The sequence below is a fragment of the Seriola lalandi genome, unplaced genomic scaffold (assembly GCF_002814215.2).
Source record: "Seriola lalandi dorsalis isolate HSWRI2012SDOR001 ecotype SW California unplaced genomic scaffold, Sedor1 jcf7180002054573, whole genome shotgun sequence".
Lineage (NCBI taxonomy): Eukaryota > Metazoa > Chordata > Actinopteri > Carangiformes > Carangidae > Seriola > Seriola lalandi.
The window spans coordinates 1,389,281-1,404,994 of NW_019525126.1; the positions used below are offsets into that span (position 1 = coordinate 1,389,281).

General features: G+C 39.5%; 1 protein-coding gene across 1 annotated transcript in view; it reads right to left on the reverse strand.

Moving 5' to 3' along the window:
- The window catches only part of LOC111663158 (synapse differentiation-inducing gene protein 1-like), an 18,381-nt gene extending 10,585 nt beyond the window's left edge, over positions 1-7,796 (reverse strand). Inside the window, exons 1-2 of the mRNA XM_023417245.1 lie at positions 7,305-7,796; positions 4,955-5,452 (exon numbers count right to left, since the gene is read on the reverse strand). Coding sequence (XP_023273013.1) covers positions 4,955-5,380 — 426 coding nt within the window. The 5' untranslated portion in view covers positions 5,381-5,452; positions 7,305-7,796. The remainder of the gene's footprint in view (positions 1-4,954; positions 5,453-7,304) is intronic.
- Between the last annotated feature and the right edge of the window lie 7,918 nt (positions 7,797-15,714).

The following is a 15,714-nucleotide window of genomic DNA, read 5'->3' on the forward strand; positions in this document are numbered from 1 at the left end:
AATTAGAATTTCCTATTTAGTCAAAGGACAATTCTTTGAACTGTGCAGGATTTGAATCCAGAACTTTCTGAGGGGGAATCCAATGTTTTAACCACTGCTCATTAAAATCTTATTCACTTCAAGGTAAAAACCATCATAGTATAGTAAGGCATAAAAATGCTGTAGCATAGCAAATCATAAAAAAAACACAGTATAGTAAGGTATAAAAAATTCATAAAAACGTCATAGTATAGTAAGGCATAAAAAATTCATACAAAAGTCATAGTATAATAAGGCACAAAAAGTCCTGGTATAGTAAGGCATAAAAAAGTTATTAAAAACGTCATAGTACAGTAAGGCATAAAAAAGCATAAAAACGTCATAGTATAGTAAGGCATAAAAAAGCATAAAAAGTCATAGTATAGTAAGACATAAAAAAATCATACAAAAGTCATAATATAATAAGGCATAAAAAAGTCATAAAAACATGATAGTATTGGGGAGTCGTGTAGTGTAGTGGTCTAAGCAGGCGCCCCATGTGTGCAGGCTACAGTCCTCGCTGCAGTTGGCCCCGGCTCGAATCCCGCATCGGACGGCCTTTTGCTGCATGTCATTCCCCCTCTCTGCCTCCCCGTTTCCTGTCTCTCTCCACTATACTATCAAATAAAGGCATAAAAAGCCCAAAAAAATATACCTAAAAAAAAAACAAAAAAAAAAAACGTCATAGCAATGCAAGGCATAAAAATTTTAATTAAACTTCTCTATTTAGTCAATGTACAATTCTTTCAACTGTTCACAATTTGAACCCAGAACCTTCTGAGTGGGAAGCCGCTGTGTTAACCACAACACTATCACTCCTCATCAAGGGCTTGTTCACTTCAAGGTAAAAACCATCATAGTATAGTAAGGCATAAAAATGCTGTAGCATAGCAAATCATAAAAACGACACAGTATAGTGAGGCATAAAAAAGCATACAAAAGTCATAGTATAATAAGGCAAAAAAAATTCATAAAAAAGTCATAGTATAGTAAGTCATAAAAATTCATACAAAAGTCATAGTATAATAAGGCACAAAAAGTCATAGTATAGTAAGGCATAAAAAAGTTATTAAAAACGTCGTAGTACAGTTAGGCATAAAAAAGTCATAGTAAAGTAAGGCATAAAAAAGCATAAAAACGTCATAGTATAGTAAGTCATAAGATTTCATACAAAAGTCATAGTATAGTAAGGCAAAAAAAATTCATAAAAAAGTCATAGTATAGTAAGTCATAAAAATTCATACAAAAGTCATATTATAATAAGGCACAAAAAGTCATAGTACAGTTAGGCATAAAAAAGTTATTAAAAACGTCATAGTACATTAAGGCATAAAAAAGTCATAGTAAAGTAAGGCATAAAAAAAGCATAAAAACGTCATAGTATAGTAAGGCATAAAAAAGCATAAAAAGTCATAGTATAGTAAGACATAAAAAGTCATAGTATAGTAAGGCATAAAAATTTAAATTAGAATTTCCTATTTGGTCAATGTAAAATTCTTTGAACTGTGCAGGATTTGAACCCAGGACCTTCTGAAGGGCAATCGACTGTTTTAACCACTGCGCTACAACTGCTCATCAACTACCAATTCACTTCAAGGCAAAAACCATCCTAGTATATTAAGGCATAAAAATGCTGTAGCATAGCAAATCATAAAAACGACACAGTATAGTAAGGCATAAAAGATTTATACAAAAGTCATAGTATAGTAAGGCATAAAAAATTCATTCAAAAGCCATAGTTTAGTAAGGCATAAAAAAGTCATAAAAACGTCATAGTTTAGTAAGGAATAAAAATGCCGTAGCATAGCAAATCATAAAAACCACAGTATAGTAAGGCATAAAAAAGCCATAGTAAAGTAAGGCACAAAAAAGCATAAAAACGTCATAGTAAAGTAAGGCATAAAAAAGCATAAAAAGTCATAGTATAGTAAGACATAAAAATTCATACAAAAGTCATAGTATAATAAGGCACAAAAAGTCATAGTATAGTAAGGCATAAAAAAGTTATTAAAAACGTCATAGTACAGTAAGGCATAAAAAAGTCATAGTAAAGTAAGGCATAAAAAAGCATAAAAACGTCATAGTATAGTATAGTAAGACATAAAAATTCATCCAAAAGTCATAGTATAATAAGACACAAAAAGTCATAGTAAGGTAAGGCATAAAAAAGTCATAAAAACGTCATAGTATTGCAAGCATAAAAATTTAAACTAAACTTTCCTATTTGATCAATGTACAATACTTTGAACTGTCCAGGATTTGAACCCAGAACCTTCTGAAGCCATTGTGTTAACCACTAGACTACCACTACCCATCAAAAACTTGTTCACTTCAAGGTCAAAACCATCATAGTATAGTAAGGCATAAAAATGCTGTAGCAGAGCAAATCATAAAAACGACACAGTATAGTAAGGCATAAAAAATTCATACAAAAGTCATAGTATAGTAAGGCATAACAAAATTCATAAAAACGTCATAGTATAGTAAGTCATAAGATTTAATACAAAAGTCATAGTATAATAAGGCATAAAAAAGTTATTAAAAACGCAATAGTACAGTAAGGCATAAAAAAGTCATAGTATAGTAAGGAATAAAAAAGCATAAAAAGTCATAGTATAGTAAGACATAAAAAATCATACAAAAATCATAGTATAATAAGGCACAAAAAGTCATAGTAAGGTAAGGCATAAAAAGTCATTAAAACGTCATAGTATTGCAAGGCATAAAAAGTCATTAAAACGTCATAGTATTGCAAGGCATAAAAATTTAAAATAAACTTTCCTATTTGGTCAATGTACAATTCTTTGAACTATCCAGGATTTGAACCCAGAGCCTTCTGATTGGGAAGCCACTGTGTTAACCACTACACTACCACTCCTCACCAAATATATAGTTTAAAAAATCTTAAAAATTCATACAAAAGTCATAGTATACTAAGGCACAAAAAGTCATAGTACAGTAAGGCATAAAAAAGTCATAAAAACGTCATAGTATTGCAAGGCATAAAAATTTTAATTAAACTTTTTTGTTTAGTAAATGTACGATTCTTTGAACTGTCCAGGATTTGAACCCAGAACCTTCTGAGTGGGAAGCCACTGTGTTAACCACTGCACTACCAATCCTCATTAAAATTCTATTCACTTCAAGCTAAAAACCATCATAGTACAGTAAGGCATAAAAATGCTGTAGCATAGTAAATCATAAAAATCACACAGTATAGTGAGGCATAAAAAACCATAAAAACATCATACTATAATAAGGCATAAAAATTCATACAAAAGTCATAGTATATTAAGGCCTAAAAAAGTCATAGTAAGGTAAGGCATAAAAAAGTCATAAAAACGTCATAGTATAGTAAGGAATAAAAAAGCATAAAAGCGTAGTATTCATTGTGACACCTTCATGGGATTTTTCTACAGAAATTAAACTCATACTTTGATTCATCCACCATTTTACGTTTACTCCTGCTATCAACCTACCTACCTTAGAGAAGACAGAAGTCAGGGTCAGATTACTAGTTAATGCTAGCTAACATAGTTAAATAACATCAGTTGACATTTTTCTGGTAACGTTAGGTACCACTGTGATATTCTCACATGACGTGAGACTGACGTAGCCTCTTGGAGGGCACATTGGAATGATCTAATGTGACTTCACTCCAAACATCTAACTCAAATATTGGTAAGGACAATTCTGTCCTCCCAAAATATTGGTAGGGACATGTCTCTACCGTCCATATGCAAACCTATGCCCTTGCTCCAAATTTTTGACTCACTTCCATACAAAGCTGCTTAATGCATCAATATACAGCTGGCACATGCTCTACAAGTCTCGTACCAATGTCTATGCCTGAATTATAGTGTGTGCATGTTTGTGTGGTTCTATGAACCAAAGGATATGAATCTTAGCGCTGAGACGCACGCACACATGCAGACACACAGGAAGGAAAAGTAGAGAAACGCAGGTGCAGGAGTAAAAAGTCTCATATTCCAGCTGAAAACACAACTTTCATCTGTTCATCAGATTAATTTGCTCTTTTGAATTGACATGGAATAACTTTATCTCCAGGCTCACCTGCTCCAACAGCCACGCATCAGCAGAGTCCTGCTTAATACCCTCAAAGCGCGTCATTACTTATGGCATTAATGGCATTCACTGCCATGTCTCTATCTATCTGCCAGGCCTCCGAGTGACAAGTGCTGGTGCAATCATCAGCCCAGTTAGAGTGCTATACTTCTTCCTCTGCCAGCTTAGAGCCCTGGGTGTCTCACAAGCGTCCCTGGGTGAAATTAGATTTTTACCACTTCTGAAAAGACTTTGCTCTTTCGCTGTCACGGTTTTATTTTGAGAGTGTAGTTATAGTCCTAAAAGATATAGTCTGGATTGATCAAATCAGATGTGTCATTTTCTAAGAATGTAATTATAAGACAAAAGTGTACAATTACCCTGCGCTGGATTTGAAAGAGTCCAGCAAATTGACCATTTAGAGCGAGAAATAAGTATCAATCAGACTGGCAGTCTGTTAGAATGGTAAATGAAATAATAGCATCACTACAGTACAGTGTACGCAGCATGACTCACTTTCTGCAGAAATATGGCCTTGACAGTTACGATTAAGTGTTGAAATGCCTTTAATTTCGAAAAGCAACTCAATATTCTAATTACTCTTTCAAAACATTGTGAAATTGCTCTTACTTGCTGTTCATCGTGTGTAGTTTCAGTAATTATTCCCTTGTAGCTTGTAGCAGGAGTGAGGAACTTGAAGTATAACTATTTCTACTTCTGCTACTTAGAGTATATAACCATGAATGACTACAACTGAAATATATCCTGCTTATGGAGACTTGGTAAATAGGGCACCTAAATCTCCTCGATAAGATACCACTAAAGCACTGTACAAGCCTTTTTCACTCTTTGCTCTAGAGTGACCTCTGACCTCATACTCAGGACCCTGCTCATCCTCCACCTCGTACGACACCGTCTGGATCTTCACATCCTTCTCTCCCTGCACGCTGTCCTGGCAGTTTTCTGTGGACCCTCCATCCAACACAGTGTCTTTACTCTCTGTGAAAGTGGTCTCAAAGCTCTCACTCTTGGAGTCCTTGCTGTGAAGACTCACGTCGTCTTTGTACAGGATGAAGTTGGGCCTGTAAAAGGCCTCCACGGCTAGATGCAGGGATGTTGCATCCAGGAACTGCTGAGTCTTATGCTTGCCATTAGTCCCGGTGTAGTAGTAGCCGATGAGGCTGTCCTGGTAAGGCTGGCTCGGGTAGTCACACTGGTAACCCTGGTAGTCGTTGGGGACCACGTGTCTGCTGGTTTTGTCTAGCAGGGGGTTCTGGAGCTCACTGAGGCTCTCCATGATGACGATGGAAGGTTCAGACGTCTAGTGGAAGAGAGGATGAAGTCCGAGAAAGATGTGGCAGTCTGGCAGCTGGAAAAACACGTTAAGAATAGAATGATAAAACCTTATAAGAGAGAAACAACAGTCCACTTAAATCATGGCACAAACATGGGAAAGTAAATCTAAATGCAATGTAGCTATCCAGTCTGTCCAACATGAGTTTTTTTTTTTTTTAAATAATAATGAGCTCTCTTGGACATGAATTCAGTGCAGGAAATCTTATTTGGCAATCAGCATTCATCTCACAAGCTCTTGCCAGTCTGGGCCATAAAATCACCATCTGTTGTATGTTCAACTGTTGCATCTCACACTCCCAGATTCATATAAACATGTAGGGGAAAAAATATCCCCCACTTGTCACAGCTGCCCATGTTGAAACCAGGGGAAAGTGTGTGGCAGGTGCTGCTGTATTTCCCAGTGCATACTGATTACTCTGACTAGTCTGACTGGCCTCCTTGACTCCTCCTCAGTGTTTTCAAATGCAGCTGGAGAGCAGCAGGACAAATGAAGTGGAAGATCAGTTATAAAATTAGTGTTTTATGTAAAAGAAACACAGTAACACTGTTAGGAGAGGCAGTCGCTGAGACAAAAGGTCCACCAATGAGAGGCTGTGTGAGCTGAGCATGTCCAGATTTGTGTAAGCAAATACACAATTTTTGTTTAGCAAATTTACCATCCAGCATCAATGGCCAGTCTCTCTTGGCCCGCATCTATCAAATGAATCTTTCATCCCGTGTCTAATGATGAAATAAGATAAAAGCCCATCAAGCAGCTGTGTAGTATTTTGGAATTAGTAGAAAGTAGCAGATCAAGTCAGAGTCATTTCATGCTTTTTTTGTTCAAAGTGCTGTAGTGAGAAATGAGCCCCGGGGTGGAAATACACAAGACAATTTAGTGATTTTCCACAGATTAGAGGCAAGAGCTTGACTTATGAGGTCGGAGAGGTGATTGAGTTGCAAAGAAGGAAGCGGGCATACAGGGGCAGGGCATAATAACTAGAATACCATATAATGCAACGCCATTGAGTGCAACAGCATTACAAACTATAGCCTCAAGATTTGTATCATTGCCTCTGACAGTCCAGCTCTTAAAAATCTCATCGGTTTGAGTTATTGTCTGCATATACAATGATTTCCTTACTCCCACAGAAGACATTGCAGATCTACAGGCGCCCTTTGGCCCATGTGGCCTCATGACAAACAAAAGCTCCTGCAGCAACAGTAGGTTTAGGAGCTGTTTGGTTTGGCGTGGAGAAGCATGAATAATGTTGGGGCCAGCGGCTGTGAATCTGAGCCCACACGCACAAGACTCAGGCTTCACTATCTCCAACACTGTGTCCAGCAGTTTCCATTCTCTCATGAAGCTGCACCACTCACCAGATAACAGGGAATTCCATTACACACTACATTAGACAACAAAAACCCACATGCCACATCCACAAATAATTCATCTGACATGAGAAGGTGTGCACTCAGCTCATGTGAGCGTGTGCTCAGATTCAACAAATATTAATGATCATGAAGACCTTCTGTCTCTCCACCTTCTCTTTGTCCGTTGTTTTTGTCTGTTTACTACAGTTTATTCATACATAGCTCATTCCATCTCTCTCTTACACACACACACATACACACACACACACACACGCACACACGCACACACACACACGCACACAAATATTTTGATGACATCACACCTTTTTTTATTCCACATAAAATATCAAATACGTCCTTTACCTATTTTATTTTTATGTACCTGTTAATGAGGGAATTTTACATATTTGTTTCACTCTTTTGCTGTTTTGTGTCACGGACAGACCTCATATCTACCCTAGAATAACAGTTTTTAGATACCAGCAGCTAAACGAATGCGAAAATCATCTTACCTGTAGTAGAAGATCCTCCCGCAGGTTTGTTCAGCATCGTTCCCCGGCACAACTGAGTCGATAGAGACGGACGGACCCACCTTCTTTTTTTTTTTTTCTTTTTTTTTTTTCTACTTCACATTATCAGTTTTGGGGGGAAACTGCCATCGTAGCACAACATATGGTATCCGTTGAAAAGGCACAGTTAGTCCGGGTGTGTTAGAATGGACTTTGCACGCTGAGCTCTGCCTGCTGTGGCACCGCTGCCGCGTCTGACAGGTAGACTTTACGCACAGTATCACACTGAGCTCAGGCTCCAAACAACTCAACGGCAGAGGCTGAGCGGAGTCCAGCCAACTGACTGGCTGCGTGAGGCGCGCTGCAAACTCTATTACCCACCACGGATTTGACATTTCCAAACTTGCCTTGCTTGGGCGTCTTCCTCCATCCCGGTGTCTCATGTGCTGGCACCCCCAGCGGTGCTATTATGCCTCGTTTTTGAAACAGGTTGGGTGTCTCCTGAGATACAGCCACTGGAACATGTTTCAGATCACACGAGCCATAAGATTTTGTGTCCTGAAGTCCTGTCACTAAGATTAATTGTAATCTTTTTACCTGTCATTCTTCCCCCAGTGTGAACGCCCACTAATTGAAGAAAAAACTGAAACTTCACAGATAATTTTTACGAAGCTTTCCTTCTGCTACATGAATTTTAAAATCCCCCTTCAACACATGAATCAAGCTTGTGCCAATTTACTTTAATTTCTCTGAGCCTTCAATGCATGGCTCAGAATTGGTTCCAAATATAGCACAGGAATAAGCCACTATTAAATTCATTGCACATTTATATTTGATTAATATTTTAAACAAATCCCATGCATTTATCATGAGCCTGCCAATTTCGTTTGTGCCTTTAACCCCACTCTGCTAAGCTGCTTATGATTCCATGGCACAATTTATCATTGTAAACACTGTTTACATAACATGAATATAGATGTCTTTCCCATGAAAACAAATGGGTGACATAAACCTAATGAACCTAATTTATTTTGATCCCACTGGAGAATAATAATGACGTAACTACAATATTTACAGAGACACAGTCTGCAGGCTTAGACTCATGTAAAAACACAGTAAAAACATTGCTTATCAGAAGCTTGTCATGCAGTGCCAAAAACTAAAAGACTGATATACAGCCTCTGAACACTGGAAACATATCTTATTCAGAAGGAGCACTCTGTTCCACCGGCTCATAAAAATGTCTGGAGTTAATAATGTGCAAGCCCAGGCTCTGTCACTTTCACTGGGAGATGCATTAAGGTGCTGATAGACACTTTATGGGGGAAACATGGGGCTGCATTTATAAGACTGGGCACACATGAGCTGTGTCTCTTCCAGAGTCACCTTGTGTTCACATGCACGAGTCGACGTGGCATAACAGCCCTGCCGTCCCCATGATGGATACAACTCCCTCAGGAGACGAGTATATTAGCAGCGGGGGCGAATGGAGGGGGGGGGGGCAGAACCTGTAAATGCTTATCCATTACTCTTCTTTCTTTCTCTTCCTCTCTCTCCATCATCCTTAATAGCATGATTCAGAGTAACATTTTCTAATGAAGATCTGAGACAAAATGGCACAGGAGCATCCACCATCTGAAACATCCAAATGTGAGGCCAAAGCAGTACAGCTCAGTGGCGCCATGTTAAGCATATAGTCTATGAAAAGAGAAGATTTCTCCTTGGACCATGCTTTCGCCAGCCTTCAGTAGATGGACTTTGAATATTTATGGTCCTCACTGTGCCCTTTTCTTCTGCTCCATTTTCTACTCTATATTTAGGCACCGTGTCACTACATAGCAGATGCACTATTTGTCAAGCATTTTCCCTTCAGAGTCTTGTAATTTCAAGAAACAAAAAGAACATTAGAGCTGAATGTGCAGGTATCAATGTACTGCTGATTGACAAAGAGCAACACCGAAGCAGCAAAAGCTTTTACAGTTACCTCTTGTATTGATTCTCCCCTGTTTGATATCGCAGCCAACTCTGACACCATGAACTTTCCTAAGGCCCATTAACCAGCTTTAATCGTTTAAACACTTTTGGGAATTAATCAGGCTAATCCGATTGGCAGAGAAAGTATCAAACCACTTAATTTGATCTGGCCAAGCCAGCTTTTGTGAAGACTGGTGGGGGGAGGCTGTTTAAGCAGCTTTTCCCACATGGCCATTCTGTGCATTATTTCCTGTTTGATTAAAAGCTTGAACAAAGCATAGAGCACCTATAGAGCACCTCTGACCACTGAAGCAACTCACTGGATTGACGAAAAAGAGTGATAACACAACTATTAAATCTGTTTGAAAACATCATTTAGACATATAAAGTACAGAATCAGACAAATGTATTCCGTCAACCATTTTTGTATTTGTTCATCACAGACATCAGGTGCTTCGCGAGGTCCCTGGGGTGCAAGGTTCAGGTGCAGGAGCAGGAGGAGGAGGAGGAGGAAGAGGAGGAGGAGGGGGCTCTGCATATGGCAAGGTATTTGGCTGGAGCTCCTTTCAGAACCTGGAAGCATCCAGGGAGGCTCAAACTGAAAAACTCTCCTCAACACAAAGCCACAGCCAAATACTGCCTCACACTCACCACCTGACTCAGGGTACAGTGAGCTGGCCAGGAAGCAGATGACAGAGTCATGTGCTGTTGTGGGCAGAGAGAGAGAGAAAGAGAGAGAGAGAGAGAGAGAGAGAGAGAGAGAGAGAGAGAGAGAGAGAGAGAGTATGTAAATTAGAAGTGGGGATGAATAAGAGAGCAGGTAGGGGGAAGACAGCACATCCAGCTGTTCACCTTCAGGCAGTGGTTAGTTCTTCCAAAGGGGCAAATCGAGCTCAAGAGCTGACAAGCACAACAGAAGCCGGTATCTGGCTCCCACAGAATTAATTTCACTTTAACTTCACTTTAGTTATTTGTTAAGGTCTGATAGTAAAGCCAGACAGTGTAGGGCATTAAAGGAAATGAATTTATTGCCCTCTTACATCCATAATGAAAAACATAATAGTCGGTGAATGCCAACGTTATGAGAAGCAATTTCATTAAAGCGTTGGAAAGTTGCACAGTATGTGACTTTTCAAGGTCCTTCTACAAATGTTCAATCAGAATATTAACAGTATGTGTCTAGATGTTGGCACAGGTTTGTGCACCAGTTCAGGGGGAATGGATGTGCGGGGAGTCCCGAGGGACCGGCAGAGGCTTTTGGCTTTGCAATTATCTAACACACAAATGCAATATGTGTCAAATTAAGTGAAAGCGCTCCATCAGGAGGGGAAAGGTCGCAGTGTGTCATCCACATTTTCAGACAGAACTATCACTTTGTGGCTCTATCCTCTACCTGTAAGCGCACATCCCATTTAATGGTGCATAAAAAATGCAAAGCGTGCAACTTGGGAGAGGTCCAGTCTGGAGCCACAGTACAGTTAACGTCAATCATAACTGGACTTCCTCCTGCAGGAGGGAAGTGAACGAGGACAGTGGGAAGTTTCTCATCTTCACAGGTCGCTGGCAGTGGTACAGTAGCCTACCATTCTACTCCAGAGAGATGCTGTGTGCAGATTAATGGCATCCTCCGTGGCCAGATTTGAAAACTTCCATTAATGGAACACCAATGATAATTTATTTGGACAGCTGAGCTGCTTCTCTGTGAATAATGAAGTGGCCTTGGGATCATTAATATGATGGATTCCTTCTAATGTAGTGATGCTGTGCCAGAAGTCTTAGCTCTAAAAAAAAAAGAACAAAAAATATAAAGGCTGTGTACATTGTTTGCATTATTGATTTGTAGACTGAAAACAGTTGTGATTTGATACTGACACTGTGTCCCTCTGTAAGGGGATTAAAGATTTTTTAAAGAAATAATACCTCAAAGGATTACCATTTGAAAGATTATTACTACTAATGAAAAGCATGCCGTTAATCCTGTGGAGTGTGTTTGCAGGTATAGCAGGAGATGAGTCAGCCAGGCATGACAGTTGGCTGTATGACTTGCAGGGGTATGGTTTTATTCACAGTCTATCTCATCAGTCCAATAAGACGAATTAACAATTAAGTTCCCAACCGTGCCAGAGCTGCTGTCCCTGATGTGTCACTGCATATGTTCGCACTTTGCACCTTATGATTTTCCATTAAACCTATTAAAGCATATCTTAAGCAGCAGAGGATTTAGTGTTATGTCTTCAATATGCTTCTGAGCAAAACAGAGCTCCGATGGAGCCAGATTTCCCCGTCTGTCAGTGGTTGTGGGACTGCTGTGGAAGGGTTATAAATAGGTAATCGTCTAGGAGCCGCTGCAGGTTAAGCAAGGGAGCTCGCTGAGGGCCGGGGTGACTCATCGCCCTGTCTCTTTGCATCATGTCAGTTACCTGGTGTCTGCACCTGTCACTGCACCCCCCACCACCACCTCAAAACCACTGACTCGCACGCATAAACAGGAGCCTGTTGCAGGGCGCATCAGCGAACTCTACTATACAAGTATTTTCCCCAATTTATTTAAGCAGCTATAATCAATAGCTTTATAAGTACAGTGAATGAAATTACTACAGTTTATGTCAGGACAGTCACAACCCCCTCCCCCAAAACAAATAATCACTCAACTCTGCAGTTCTCCTCAGCATTAGTGTTTGATTGACTGTCAGCTAATTGTTTTGGTTCATTTAGTCATTTTGCAGAAAATGGCTTTGAGCAAAAAAAAGTATGTATATGTTGTATTCATCATGTGGGCACAAACATTACTCCAAATGGGTGTAAATTGGCAGCTGTTTGCTCTCCCAAGTTTGCCACATCAACTTTATAATACATCGCCTTCAAGTATAGTAAAAGTCAGCTTTTCCAGGTTTAAGGACAGCATGACCTTACTAAAGCAATTTGAAAGTTCAAACACAGTGGCAGAGGCTAAGAGTGCAGTTTTAGCTAGCTTAGCTCCCTAGCCCTGCAGTGCTGGCACTTGTCTAATACCTTTGTGCATTCAGCAACAAGGCCATCCTAGAAATACTTAGTACGTTTCTCTTGTGCAGAAAATCATTTTGTTCACTGTGAACAATAAAACTAAAATGCTGATGTACTGATTGTATTAGATTGCAAAAATTCTCTTCATTGTAATGTGCTCAAAAATCATATTCGCTGAAACAAAAACTGTAAAAGTAATTATTTCATCTCATGAGGCTTGCATTATGTATGCACTGCAAAACTCCTCTCTGCTCCCCCTCTGATTTGAATCAATAGCCGCACATTCCCTAATGTTTTTCTTTAATGTTCTTCTCTCAGCTGTAATTTCAGGTGAGTTTATTATCTGAGCCTTGGCAGCCCGCCGTTGCTGCCCTTATTTAAAAAGCTATTTTCAGTGCACACTGTCACTGTGGCTGATGTTTTGACTAATAAACAATACAAGAGACACTGGGATTCCTGTGGGTGTCAAAAGGTCAGGAGGGACTACTTATTTGTGTGTGCCATCGTGCCTCTCGTTTTCAAAAGCCTCTAATGGACCCACAGGAGATGCAATCCGGTGAAGGACCAATCCGGACATAATTACAGCCCGCCAGAATTCTATGATGCTCTGCCACATGATCGTTTCTGTGTCAATGGCAGCACACAACTGCTACACAGGATGTGTGTTGACTTGGACTGCCTTTTAAGAGAATCAATGCTCACATGTGTAACCCCCTGGGAGAGCAGTAATCATCATGAAAAAAGATTCTGTTTCTGCTCACCCATTCGAGCACTCTGGTCCAAGGCTCTTTAAATGACTGGTCTGCTCTGCCATATTAATTTGGTCATCTACCCGCAGACAGCTGTATGCTGCAATAGTGCGATCTTCCAAGCAGGGGAAGATGATATATTTCATACCAACATGACGTTCTCTCATCTCATGACAGGAATATTCTCATGCTCTCTAACTTTGCAGAATAACAGTTTGATTAATGTAAATCCGTGACACAGACAATCGGATCAAAATGACACTGAGAAAGTGTATGTGTCCATTGTGAAAGTTTGTGTATGAGCCGATCTGACTATGAATGATACTTGAAAACACGTGCACTATAATTGACATTGCTCTCCCTTGTTAGGCTGAATAATAGATGCCTCACTATGCATAATTCATCTGAAATGCAGTATTTGCGTTTTTTTCCTGAGTTCAAAGCTGAAGTTGTCACAGCCAATGTCACTGTGTCAGCTGTTTATTCTCATCATCAAGAGAGAAACAGGGGCTATCTGCAGAATGTAATGGGAACATCACAACCACAATTGGAGCAATCAGAGCATGCTCACACAGGGGGCATTCATGCATGTGAATGATTTCACGCACACCATATTTGCCTATGCACCCACTTAACAGATTTAAGGTTCATGATAAACTAATTGTGAGTTGCTGGACACTAAAGTTAAGTCAGTTTAACACAGCATACTGCTGGAAGTATACATATTTTATTGGCATATCCATATTTTATTGAAGCACTCATTATGCTGAGTGATGGCTCGGATGGGGATTTAATCAGGTCCTTTTTAATCTCTCATTCATTTTGTAATGACCTATTTCCCACTTGACATTGAGTCAGAGGTGGACATGCCATTTTACTATGGCACTGAAAACTGTCAGTAAGAAAGTTCCATGTAGATTTCCCCTTTGCAAGCAGTAATAAAAAACTAATATGAGATACTGATGTTTTTATTGATAGCTGGAAAACCCAAGGACTTCCCCTTCACTTCAAGGACTGAAACTGAATAGAGGCTGCTCGGGCTCAGAACAACAAGTTGTACTGTGTCTGAACAATTTTTCTGTGTTCGGAGATGTACCAGTACCCGATAGAGGGTAAACTATGTATAGTTGTTATTCAGCCTAGCCTATGATTCAAGAATTCAAGATTTACTTAACACCAGGGTCTACAGCCATGCTGCCATGCTGGGCTGTGAGGCAGTTCTTAAGATATAATTATTTGAGCTAAATGCTAATGTCAGCATGCTAACATTCTCACAAAGACAATGCTACCACGCTGTTTGGCAGGTATGTTTACTATGTTCATCTTCCCAGCTTAGTGTGTTAGCATTTGCACTCAAAACACAGCTGAGGCTAATGGGGATGCCATTTAACTTGCAGATATTTAGTTTATTTAACTTAAGTACTGGGGGGAAAAAAAGAAAATCTAATTTGAAAAAAAGTCACTGTTAAAGTCATTACAATTCTTCTCGAAGGGTGCATGAATGTACCAAATTTAATGCCACTCTATCAAATGGTGGCTGAGACAATTCACTTAAAACCACAAATGTCAATCACATAGTGGTGCTAGAGGAAAAAGAAAAAGTGATCACCAAAGTGATTACTCATTCTCTGAAACCAGCGCACATCCACACAATAGATGTTAAGATATTTCAATGGATAGGAGAGAAATTGTTTTTGACCTGCAAGTGGCACCAGAGGGAACTAATAATAATCTCATAGTTGTTGAGTCATTTCACTCAAAACTACATATGTAAACCTAATGGTGGTGCTAGAAGAAAAGTCCAGGGATTATGTTCTGAAGAATGTCTGTACCAGATTTAATAGCAATACATCTAATAGTGGACCAACAGCTGCGGCTAAAAACACAGCATATAAATAAAGGGATTAAATGAGTTTACATGGATTAAACCTCCACTTTATTTCTGTACAAAATGTCTGTCCTTGTGAATGACTTGTACTGTCAACATAACGTGGCCTGGTGCTGTATTTACATTGCATGTGCTATAAAGAGATTAACATGAGTTAAACATTACATAACCGGAAGTATCAGCATGACAAACAGTAGCTTCCTCCTACTAGAGGTGTGTGTGTGTGTGTGTGTGCTTCTATATAAAGGGATGATAGTTTCTTAAAATAGGTTGACAAAGTGACACCTAAGGTAACCATGGTTACCAAGTATGAGGTAGAGGGGGAGCAGAGACGGTGAACCTGTATGGGTTATCTGCATTAGTACAGGTAATTCACTAGAGAGGCTTCCAGTATAATACCTGAGCATTTTAAAATCAATTCTAGAGACATGGAATTTGTGGTACCGGTGGTGTGTGCATACATCCAGATCTGAGGCAATAAACCTGTGCAGAAGACTGCTAATATTAAAATAAAACCTACTAAATGGCATGGTTCCATGTAAAGGTTTCTGTATCTGAAGGCTCGCTTGCCAAGTTGGTGCTGGCAAGCAAGTGTGTGAGAAACAGGAAATCACAGAGATAGTCACATAGGGAAGAGTCACATTTTCATCTGAGGTGATTGATTTTTTTTGACAACTTGTCATTTGCTTTATTTTGTGCAAATATAACAAGCGAGTTTGAAAGTAGTGATAGGCATGCTGTTAAGTAGGAGGTTCAGAATTGATTTCCTATCGCCATGGGCATCAGGTCAGGATGCAGG